The sequence below is a fragment of the Rhinoderma darwinii genome, chromosome 3 (assembly GCF_050947455.1).
Source record: "Rhinoderma darwinii isolate aRhiDar2 chromosome 3, aRhiDar2.hap1, whole genome shotgun sequence".
NCBI lineage: Eukaryota > Metazoa > Chordata > Amphibia > Anura > Rhinodermatidae > Rhinoderma > Rhinoderma darwinii.
This window is the reverse complement of record NC_134689.1, coordinates 281637032-281649656: the sequence shown is the minus strand read 5'-3', so window position 1 is coordinate 281649656 and position 12625 is coordinate 281637032. Positions and strand designations below refer to the sequence as shown.

Genomic DNA, 12625 nt, shown 5'->3' with positions numbered 1-12625 from the left:
TAATGTAATAATGTGTGCCCGCACAGGTTTCTTCAGAGGAGAGGTTACCCACCCATTAGTAACGTTAACCTCCCTACTGACCTGTAAAATGAGCCATAGCTCTAAATACAAGTTCTTTACGAATCTATAAAAATGTGATCCTAACGCACAAGATCTTTCGAATTCTCTTTGAAATTTCAATATGGAACATTCAGGAGTAAGAGGAGGATACAAGAAACTACTAAATAACTTGAAAGGTTTATTTTCCACTTGTTTTTTATTAGTCAGCGTTGCTATGACTTGAACCTCCTCGTCCCTCACAACCCACAGACATCTCGCTAGAATTTCCACTTTTCACAGTCTTCCTGGCTCGAAATTCCCAAGCTGCTTCCACATAAGAGGATTCAGAAGGATGGAAGACACAAACATACAGTCTCTAGGCTGGGTTCACAGACATCATTTTTGTGCTATTTTACCTGTGTGAAAGATGTCTGAAATATATATAAATATATATTTATTTATTTTTTGTCTGTCTTTTGTTAATTAAAGTAAATCTACGAGACCTAAATTACTTCAGACTCCATACCAGACCCCTTAAAGGAATTCAGACCACTGACTAAGCCACTTAAAGGGGTTTTCCACGACCGGACAACTGATGACCTATCCACTGGATAGGTCATCAGTATATGATCGGTGTGGGTCCGACACCCGGACCCCGCAGCGATCAGCTTTTCCGGCTGCCTCCGGATGTTTTGAATGGTATGCAGTAGTTGGAGCCGGAAGCAGATGCCTCCGACCTCTGCATAGCGGCCGTTCTGCAGTTGTCCGGTCGTGGACAACCCCTTTAAGTGGCTTAGTCAGGAGTCTGAATTCCTCTAAGGGGTCTGGTCTGGAGTCTGAAGTAATTTAGGTCTCGTAGATTTATTTTTCTGCTTACCGATATAAACTCGTTTTTATTTCTGTAAAGTGATTTATTAGTACTTGCGTATTACTTATTTTTAGCCTCATTTTTCCTGTTGACAAAAATTCATTGGTAGGGTTTTTTTTTTATGGGGTTCCCCAATGCTAAAAAGTTTAGGAATCATTGCCCTTAACAGTATGGGCTGATGCATTTGTCACATGACACCCGTATACACAGACACCTTTCTGCAGGAGTGGAGGTCAGCCATAGTTTTATTAATTTAACCATTATACAAATACTTGTAAGCTCTAAAAACACTCAATAAAGCCATGTTTTACTTGACACTATTTCCCAACTACCTACCTCGCCCGTGGGTCTGCCATTGTGCAATAGTTTCCATCAACCAGATTACAGACTGCCAAAATTAACAAAATCATGAGTGAACCACAAAGGGGTCATCCAAAACAGGGCAAGTAGGACTGCTGCATGAAGGAGTGCCAAGGCGATGCTTGGTGGCCAAGCGCAACCCATATCAAAATGAAGCCAACACCACCTCCAAACTCAGCCACCGATAACATGATACTCTATGCTAAAATGTACGAATGTGTTGCAGTTTTTTTTCCATCGAGATGAGGAATATGTAAGCCATGATTGTATATTTGCAAATGGAATCCATTGACACAGAATGTTTGCAGATATTAATCCAATGCAATGCTGAAAACTAACATTTGCATAGATGAAATCACACTAATTATCCTCGATTGTCTTACATCAGATGGATTAATTACATGTAGCGGGCTGTTCTTACGGGACAAATCACGTCTTGCATTACGCGGCAGCCAGCTGCTAGGCGACATGATGTAACTCATGACTACTAGATTACTCACCATCCTGACTGAAGATAGGAATATCTGCTAGCTGACGTAACCCAGGGTGCGTACTGATAATCTCTGCTCAGCTAGAAAGATGCCTATAGAACGCAAACACAATTTGACCTAGATATCAGAATTATTTTAATAAGGAGCTGGGTTTTAATAAAAGAGAGGAACTTGCCAAAGAAAAAAACGCGTTTCATGAACAACACTAAAAGGCAGGCAAGAAATTTAACGGAGTACAATGGGGGGAATTTACCAAGACTGGCGTTTCATACGCCAGTCAAACTGAAGTGCTGGCGAAAGTGATGGCCAACATGTCGGTTTGCGGAGGCCCGGTTCCCTCCACAAAACCCTGCCCACTTTCCTTGCCACTATTGAAAAGTGTGTGAAAATTCACAAAATATAGCGCAAATATGGTGTGCACCATAATATGCCACTTTTCTACCCCATAAAAGTAGTGTAAGGCCACACGACAGTGCAAAACGGCCGTGTGATGGCCGTTTTTTTTAACGTCCGACACACGGCCTGTGAATAATGGCCGTCAAAAAATAGGACATGTCCTATTTTTGCCTGTTTTAACGGCTGTCAATACATGTAACAACTGTTAAACACGGATCTGTGACATCGGAATTTGCAGGCTATCGGCGGCGCGACAGATGCAGCGCCGACTTCTTCTGGTCGCAAGTCTTACTGGTTCTGCAAAGGCATCGCGTCGCCGCAGATCCCGTGAAGACGAGGGACCTTACCTGAAGACAGCGCTGCATCGGTGAGTTTATAGGGCATTCACATCGGGGCTTTGTGGCATATACAGGGGGGGGGCTGTGTGGCATCCTATACAGGGAGGTTGTGTGGCATCCTATACAGGGAGGTGTGTGGCATCATATACAGGAATGTGTGTGGCATCATATACAGGGAGGTGTGTGGCATCATATACAGGGAGGTGTGTGGCATCATATACAGGGAGGTGTGTGGCATCATATACAGGGAGGTGTGTGGCATCATATACAGGGAGGTGTGTGGCATCATATACAGGGAGGTGTGTGGCATCATATACAGGGAGGTGTGTGGCATCATATACAGGGAGGTGTGTGGCATCATATACAGGGAGGTGTGTGGCATCATATACAGGGAGGTGTGTGGCATCATATACAGGGAGGTGTGTGGCATCATATACAGGGAGGTGTGTGGCATCATATACAGGGAGGTGTGTGGCATCATATACAGGGAGGTGTGTGGCATCATATACAGGGAGGTGTGTGGCATCATATACAGGGAGGTGTGTGGCATCATATACAGGGAGGTGTGTGGCATCATATACAGGGAGGTGTGTGGCATCATATACAGGGAGGTGTGTGGCATCATATACAGGGAGGTGTGTGGCATCATATACAGGGAGGTGTGTGGCATCATATACAGGGAGGTGTGTGGCATCATATACAGGGAGGCTGTAAATAGTGTCTAGATGAACATGTGACCTTCCTTTGGGTGTTTTCAGGGGGTTGGGACAAAAAAAGCCTGACCAATGAAATTCATCAGTTTTTTAACGGCCATGAAAAATTGATGCAAAATGGATGTCAAATGGCCATTAAAAACGGACAGACGGACTGGAAATGGATGAAAATTTAGAGACACACTGATGCAAAACGGCCATGAAAAACTGACAGTTGATCAGTTTTTAATGGACATTTTTTTTTCACAGTCGTGTGAATGTAGCCTAACGCCATTGATAAATTCCCCATCTAGCCAATATTACTCATAGGAATTTGAATTAATTGTCATTCTTAAACACCTTTTACAAAAAAATATATGTTAGGCCCAATTCACATTCTCAGCCAAAATTGGCAACAGATCCAGAAGGAAGGTTAAGTTAGGGCTCATTCAGACCAGCGTAATACTCGTTCGTGTGCTGTGCGTTGAAATAACGCACAGCACACGGACCCATTGATTTCAATGGGGCTTTTCAGACATGCGTGAGTTTTCACGAAGCGAGAGTCGGTTTTGTGAAACTCACTGCCTGTCCTATATTGGTGTGTTTTCACGCACCTAGTCGCACAATGAAGTCTATGGGTGCGTGAAAATCACGGACAGCACACGGACGACACCCGCGTGCTGTCCGTGTTTCACGCAAAGACATAGAAAAGCCGAGAAATAAATTAAAAAAATAAAAAAAAATGAAGCTTGCACGGACGTGATAAACGCATGCCACACATCACGCAAAGCACACAAGAATGTAGCCTTAACATGTAGCATATTTCTTGTGAATTTTCAAAAATCTGCATCAAAGTACTGTACAGTACAATACAATTGGATGAGTTTGTACAAAAGGCTATATACATCCTGCAGTCAAGTGTTAGGGTATGTTCACACGAGGTCATTACGTCCGTAATTGACGGACGTATTTTGGCCGTAAATCCCGGACCGAACACAGTGCAGGGAGCCGGGCTCCTAGCATCATAGTTATGTACGACGCTAGGAGTCCCTGCCTCAATGCCGGACAACTGTCCCGTACTGTAATCATGTTTTCAGTACGAGACAGTTGTCCGGCAGCGAGGCAGGGACTCCTAGCGTCGTACATAACTATGATGCTAGGAGCCTGGCTCCCTGCACTGTGTTCGGTCCGGGTTTTGAGGCCGAAATACGTCCGTCAATTACGGACGTAATGACCTCGTGTGAACATACCCTTAGGGTATGTTCACACGGCTTAGCAAAATAAGACTGAATATCAGGAGCTGTTTTCGCCTGAAAACAGCTCTGTACTTTCAGACGTTTTTGTAGCAACTCGCGTTTTTCGCGGCATATTTTACAGACATTATTGGAGCTGTTTTTCAATGGCGTCAATGAAAAACGGCTCCAAAAACGTCCCAAGAAGTAACATGAACTTCTTTTTCGCGGGCGTCTTTTTACACACCGTATTTTGGACAGCGACGCATAAAATAACACCTCGTGGGAACAGAACACCGTAAAACCCATTGAAAGCAATAGGCAGATGCTTGTAGGCGTAATGGAGCAGTTTTTTCAGGTGTAATTCGAGGCGTAAACCGCCCGAATTACGTCTAAAAACAGTGCGTGTGAACATACCCTTACTCTCTTCCACCTGCCTCCCTCTTCTTCAGACATAGCAGATAGAAGGGAGTATGCAGGATCAGACTACACATGGGGCTTGATTGTAGTCTGTAACCATGGAGATACAAATGTCATACCATTACAACTAATCGGAGCTCAGCTTATATTTTCTAATCTTCAGTGAAATTTTAAAAAAAAAGGCTGTCTCCTACAGGCAACAAGACAACATTTTGCTGTAACTATTATTTAGGCCTCATGAACACAACTGTATTTTTGCAGCCGCAATTTATCCACATTTTTGCAGACCCATCCTTTTCTATAGCCCCATGTACACAACTGTGACTTACACGGATCGGTGCGGGGGCCGCAAATCCAGACCGGAAAAATGCAAGACCAGTCATCTTATGGTCTGAATTTGCGGATTCACCACTAATGATCAATTGTTTTGGTTCCGAGAGTTTCGGTTACCATTGAGATCAATGGTGAGGGAAACGGAAGCGAAGGTTTACGTTTGCCTTTCTGTTGAGGGGTTACCCTGACGGAAACCTCCGACGGAACGGCAATGCTGATGTGAACAGGCCCTTAGTGCTTGTTCTACAGCTCATTTTAAAAGAGGCCTATTATCCCAATCTGAGGTAAGGGCCTGTTAACATCAGCGTTGGCTTTCCATTGAGGGGTTCCGTCGGAGGTTTCCATCGGGAGAACCCCTCAATGGAAAGGTAAACGGAAACCTTAGCTTCTGTTAGCATCACCATTGAGATCAATGTTTAGGAAGTCCACCGTCCAGCAGGACCAGCTTTCAAAGTATAGACGGGTGCACGCCTTGGTAACCCGATCACAGTTCCATATCCAATAAACATCCAATGATAGGCAGCACTCCAATGTCAAGGTGAAAAAATAGCTTTAATAGCCCTCGTGCGGCGTTTCGGCTCTGTGCAGTGATTTTCCATGCTTGAGAAAGGCTCACTGCTCAGAGCCGAAACATCGCACGAGGGCTATTAAAGCTATTTTTTCACCTTGACATTGGAGTGCTGCCTATCATTGGATGTTCATTGATACCAATGGTGACGGAAACATTGCTAATGGTTTCCGTTTGTTACCATTACGGCAGGTTTCCGTTTTTTTTTACATTAGCAATGTTTCCGTCACCATTGATATCAACAGGGTTTAGGGGGCCCCGTTCTAGCGATAAGTGCGGGTCCCAGAGGTGGGACCCGCATCTAACTGACATTTGACAAATCCTGTGGATATGTCATAAATGGGAACACCCCTTTAATAGAAGCAGGTCTAAAAAAAAAAACAACACGATACATAAGTATTGTACTATATTGTATCCAGCGATCTAAGGGTAACCCATTCAAATCCCTGGTTTTTTTTTCCTAAAGAAATGTAAAACAAAAAAAGATAATCAAAAGTTGGTATAGTCGATTCCGTCAAAAAAAAATTCATAAAAATAGTGATCAAAAGTTTCATGTACTCCAAAATGGTGCCAATAAAAAAAAAAAAAATACAGTTCACCTCACAAAAAACAAGCCCTCACACCACTCCACTGAGCAAAAAATTAAAAATTATGAGTCTCAGAGCACGACGACACAAAAAAATTTTTTTTTTAATTTTCACATTTTTTTCTGTAAATGTAGAAAATCATAGAAAAAAAAAACGATACAAATTTTGTATCGCCATAATTGTATTGACCTGCAGAATAAAGTTAACATGCAGTTTTTTTCCGCATGGTTAACGCCATAAAAACTGAAACCCCAAAAAATTATGGAAAAGTCGCTATTTATTTTCTATTGCACCTCACAAATGTATTTTTTTATTTTCAGTACATCATATAGTGTCGTTAAAAACTACAACTAGTTCTGCAAAAAAAAAAAAGTCCACATTACCGCTAAGTTATGGCCTTTAGAAAACGGGGAGGAGAAAACTAAAAAATACGAAGAAGGTCTGCGGCGGCAAGGGGTAAAAAGGTGTTTTCTACCTTCATAAGGCTGGATTCATTGCGGTCAAAATGCTTTGTCACCAACAATATTTTAACCTCGGCATGTGGACCCAGTCAATAGGGTTGAACAAGACATCAGTAAAATCAAAATGAGGGGTCCAAGAAAGTCTGTCAGCCAGATGCTCCCTCCAGTTCATCGGTTACCAACGGATATCTCCAGTACAAATCACTACGGAGGTCATGTGGGTCACTGAAGATTTACTATCCAATGTTGAAGGGAGGTTGCTGGCACTGCCCGCAGATAGGTAATTCCATTAGCAAATGACATATAGCCGGTCTACTGGAAATCTGAATATGAGCTGATGCCAATATTATTTATTGTCATTGTGACTAAGAACATATTGCACATAATTCTTTTGCTACTTCTGTACTAGCAACATCATGGAAAGCCAAGTCACATTTATGACACACAGCGCCAATGGACGCACAAGGGTTGCAGTTCTGTCCTCTGCATAGAAAGGACGTTACATGGGACAGAGGACATCTCTGTAGAAGCCGGTCAAACTACTTTTTACTGTCATGCACCATAAAGACTTCTCGTATGACACTCGCTCCGATGTTACCGGAAACACTTACTGCATTCCAATAGAAACAAGTAGAATCTTACAGGATCACTCACATTCTATGTACAGTTTCTAGAAAAGTCACTTTACTGCCTGCTGTGCTATTGTACAGATGTAATAAATATCCTTGAAAGAGCTCATTCAGCATTTTTATAGGGACTTCCAACAGGGCCTGTTCACACCAGCGTTGTCATTCCGTTGAGGGATTCCGCCTGAGCTTTCAGTCAGGGGAACTCCTCAATGGAAAGGAAAACGGAAACCATAGCTTCGGTTTGAATCACTATTGATCTCAATGGTGACAGATACTTTGCTAATGGTTTCCGTTTGTCGCCGTTGTGAAAGTGTTCAGTTTTTTTAATGGAATCAATAGCGCAGTTGACGATAAACGTATCCAAAAGGACTTTACTAGCCCGACGGAGGCCAAAGGAGTGTTATTTTGGCCTCTTTTCGACTGGCTTACATCAGTATACCATTTTTTTGTTTGTTTTTGAAGGATGGAACAGCATAGTAGACTTCGCTATTCAATCCAGCGGGATCCTGCAAAAATTGTATACCGTGCAGTATATACTTTTCTCGTTAACATGGGAGCCTATGGGTGACGAATACCACTGTACGGCATCTATCACTGTTATACATTAAAGGAAGCTCCGGTAACTTAGGATCTGAGGGGGGGGGGGGGAAAGCAGCCAGGGACTCAAGCAGCGCTCTGCCCGGTGGGTGGGGGGGGGGGGGGTGGGGGTGAGAGATGGCCGGGACTGTTTGAGCATCGTATCCCACTGACTGCCCATACGGTGGGATTTATTAGTCTCCCGTCGCAGGTATACGTTGGAAATTCTTCAGACGGAAGGCAATAACGCAATGTGAAGGGTCCTAAGTGAAGAGTCATTTTTCTCTAATAAGACGTGTTATAAAGTTTCCTGTATTCACTTATACTATTGATTTATGATAAGTTTGTTGAGAAGACTATTTCAGTTTAGAAGGGATGTTGCAGATTTGATTGACAGGGGCCTCCAATGTTATCTCAAGAAAAAAAAAAATGAACATTGTACAAAAAGTGAAGATATTAATCTTGGTGGGCCGCAGACAGCACTGCATCCTGGCATTATGGGTTATTACTTTTCTGTTTAAAACATGTAACGTTGGTACAATAGCTCCACCATAACACCATACATACTTCACTGAGAGCAGTAAATTGGCAAAAATAAATGGTGGCGATGACATCAGAAGACTCCAGTGGATGAAAAATCGGTGAAAAGGTCAAAATCAGGTTTTTACCCATGATAAATTTAGTAAAAGCAGATATTAAACTAGGAAAAGAAGTGTGAACGCCGTCTAAAGGTCCTCATTTCTTCATAGGCTATTTACACCTTTGTATCTTTTTTTTTTATTCTATTAAATGTATGTTTGAGGGGTTAATAAACATTATTTAAAATGCCTTCTTACGAGGATACATAGAAGCTGTGTAGAAAAAAAAACTGAACTAATTACATATTAAATAAAAAAGTCAATTGAAAAATATTGTTTCTAATCACTTAAAACAGATTTAATAATTTAAAAAAAAAAAGCCTACAATGGTGTACATAGCCTTTAAGGACTGTCCTTTTGTTGGCCTAAAAGGTGTTACCCCATTCAGAGGTTGCAATAATGCCTGTACAATTTAAGTCTTGCCTGCAGCGCTACCGCAGGAGAAATTAAGTATCACACAGTGCCAGTTCAAATCAAAGGGTTCTCTGTGTAATGAAGGACAGTGCAGGTCCTCCAGAGTGAGAGACGTTCTTCACTCTGGCAAAAAGATGAAGTTCCTGAACAGGGGATTGACTATTAACTCAGAATTCACTGAAAAAGTTACTTGCCTCTAGGGCAGGGAAGCGTGCACCCGTGAGATTGGATGAGAGGACTTGCTAAGCTTTTGCATATAGCGCTTTGTCTCCCTTTTTGGCGATTTCATTAAGGTCCTATTTAGCATCTGTATTGTGGCTGCAACAACCAGACCTATGGCTACTAGGGTGCAGTCACACGTGGCAGGTTTTGTTGCAGAGAGTTTCTGCTCTGAAATTTTACGCAGCATGTGGATGAGACTTGTTAAATCTCATCCACTACGCGGCTACAGCATTCCGGCCGGGAAAAAAACGCAGCAATTCCGCAGCGTGTGGACGAGCCCTAACAGCATTGCTGCAGCAACTCTGAAGAAACTTCTGTTGCGAGAAAACCTCACCATTTCCGACGCTTTTTACTGCAGAAAATGCTGCGGCTTTTTTCAATGCTGATACCTCCTCTGAAAAATGCAGCAATTCAGTCCACTTTCCGCAGCAGGACTTGACCTGCTGCGGTTACGAAAAAATGCACAGCTGGTCAATTTCGGCTCGGAAATCGCGTGGATGAGATTTCTTAAATCTGATCTACTTTGCTGCTACTGTATATTCGGTTACATGTGGAAAAGCCCTAAGACTTGCAGAAATCCTTACACCTGCTGCAAAAAACTACCCCATTCAGATGAATGGAACTGATTTTCAGTCGCAGAAAATTTCTGCAACAAAATCTGCTGCTTGTGACTGCACCCTTAGGCGGAGTTCACACGGGGCGGATACACTGCGTAAAGTTCCACTGCATATCTGCCAGGGTGACAGCAGGGAATTCCAGGCGAAAAACCGCACCAAACTGTGGTGCAGTTATTCGCCTGGAATGTCGGCTGCGGAAAACTGCAGCATTTAGCCGGCCTCCTGGGAGGAGGTTTTAGCCTAGGAGACCGTTACAGCCTGTGATTGGCTGCTGCGGCGGTCACATGGGATGAAACATCATCCCAAGAGAGGCCAAAAGTGGAGGCCCCAGCTTAGGTATGGCCTCTGGATAGTGCGTGAACCTGCATAGGGCTTCCCTCCTCCATCGGCACCAAAACACATGGGGGAGGGTAATCTGATGTTCACTGCACCTGTTCCATATGGCATTGGATGAAGGTAAACAAATATGGGCTCCTGGGATGTGAAAGAGTTAGGGTATGTGCACACACACTAATTACGTCCGTAATTGACGGACGTATTTCGGCTGCAAGTACCGGACCGAACACACTGCAGGGAGCCGGGCTCCTAGCATCATAGTTATGTACGATGCTAGGAGTCCCTGCCTCTCTGCAGGACAACTGTCCCGTACTGTAATCATGTTTTCAGTACGGGACAGCAGTTCCACGGAGAGGCAGGGACTCCTAGCATCGTACATAAGTATGACACTAGGAGCCCGGCCCGGTACTTGCGGCCGAAATACGTCCGTCAATTACGGACGTAATTAGTGTGTGTGCACATACCCTCAATCTGCACTAGGAAGGGGGGTCCAATTTCCTTTTTCTTTTTACTACAGGCCACCCCATACTCTATGCTATAGCCTGAAGGAAACCAAACAGATCAGATTTCTAAAAAACAAAATTCTTTGTTAAAAAAAAACGAAAAAAAAAAAAACATAAAACAAAGCAATGTTGTGAATGAGGGCTGACAGTTCAGTGTCCACATTGTGTTGGGTGACATCTTTCTTGGACGTAGTTCTCGGTTTACACACGGTACATGTCACCAGGCCAAACATCAGCTGCAGAATACAGTCGTTTATAGGATTCATATTACAGAGAAATAATCTGCTGTTATCCCTCCCCAGGAGCTGCGCAGCCTTCACCATCCACCAGTCCAACACAAAGACTAGTCGTGGAATTACTGCCCAGAAGGAGCTGTCAAGGACAAACTAGTCATCCGGCGTCACAAGATCCTGAACCCCAAGGACCTGGGTACAGATGCAACACCCACACATTAGGAGAGTACCAGAGATGTAGCATCTGTATTGTCAGCAGACCAACCACATCAGAATATCCCATCAAGCCCCAAGACATAATATATATATACAGATCAGAGCCAATCATAATACTGCCCTGTGAAATATATGTACCGTATACAGACCATAGCCATTTATACATATACCACCAAATAGATCATATCCAATCACAACACACGTCACATATATAAATCATGTCCAATCAGAACACACATACTAAATACTGATTACAGCCTTTTATACTACATGTATATACCAGATATAAAGATCCTATCCAATCAGAACACACGTCACATATATAAATCATGTCCAATCAGAACACACATACTAAATACTGATTACAGCCTTTTATACTACATGTATATACCAGATATAGAGACCCTATCCAATCAGAAGACATGTAACATATATAGATCATAGCCATATAGCCTACATGTCTGTTCCACCATACATAGATGATATATAGACCCTGCCCTGCTATAACACATGTAGTCACCTTGTACAGGATGCTGATGTGGCCTGGATAGGAGAGGTCCTGGATGCTGCACAATGGCAGGGGAGGATTTCATTCATTACAATGGAGGCTCAGCAGAGCCAGCCTGGTCACATTTTGGGGTGCTCTCAGTACGGGCGGGCAGGTGCTGACATTACAGGGGGAATGGGGGTCGCTTACCTTTGTGTAGAGCTCCAGGGCTGCCATGCTTCAGCTCCTCTCAGTGGCGCTCTACATGCAGCACTCCCTGGTCACCGCCTCGGATCCCGCGCTTCGCAGGTGCGGTGAACAGCGTCTCCTGTCTTATGCTCGTTCTCCAGGCGCAGTCCGGGCGATGTCCTCAATGGAAGGTAGCGACGAACGCAGCCATATTACCTGCCAGCCAGATTTCTATTTTGGTGTCCGTCTCTGTGCATTGTGGGTATCAGTGATGGCTGAAGCTGTGATTCTTGCCTTGACTGCTGTGCGCGATTGCTGGGCTGACTCTGCCTCCCATCGGTTGTAACTAGAGCATCCACTGCTGCCTGTCACAGCTCATCCCGTGCTGCAGCCAGGAAACAAGAGGCGACGCGACCACTAGGGGACGACAGAGAGCACATCAAACATCATGGCACTCTGGAGAGAGAAAGCTTTTAACCCCTCCTCTACCGGACTATAGTGATGATAAGGAATTGAGAATCTATCCAATCACGTTGCTGCTCTCATTATCTATAGGACTTTTGAAAAATAAGAGCTGGAATCTGATTGGTTGCTTATGGACCCCTTTTTGTTTTCTTGGTCTAGATTTGATAAATTTATTATATCCTTATTTTCAATGAGGGGTAATGTTAAAAGATATATTAGACAATTGTATGCTTCCAACTTTGTGAGAACAGTGTTCCAGCATGACTGTGCCCTGTGAACAAAGCAAGTTCCATAAGGTCATTGGAGCTCATTAGT

General features: G+C 43.5%; 1 protein-coding gene across 3 annotated transcripts in view; it reads right to left on the bottom strand.

The window, feature by feature from the left end:
* The window catches only part of MYO5A (myosin VA), a 173039-nt gene extending 160779 nt beyond the window's left edge, over positions 1-12260 (bottom strand). For 2 of the 3 annotated variants that reach the window (XM_075857990.1, XM_075857987.1), the window contains exon 1: positions 11867-12260. In XM_075857990.1, the coding sequence (XP_075714105.1) occupies positions 11867-11893 (27 nt within the window). In that variant the 5' untranslated portion in view covers positions 11894-12260. Of the gene's footprint in view, positions 1-1767; positions 1851-11866 lie in introns of all 3 variants that reach the window. The other variant, XM_075857988.1, reaches the window with a different exon arrangement.
* Between the last annotated feature and the right edge of the window lie 365 nt (positions 12261-12625).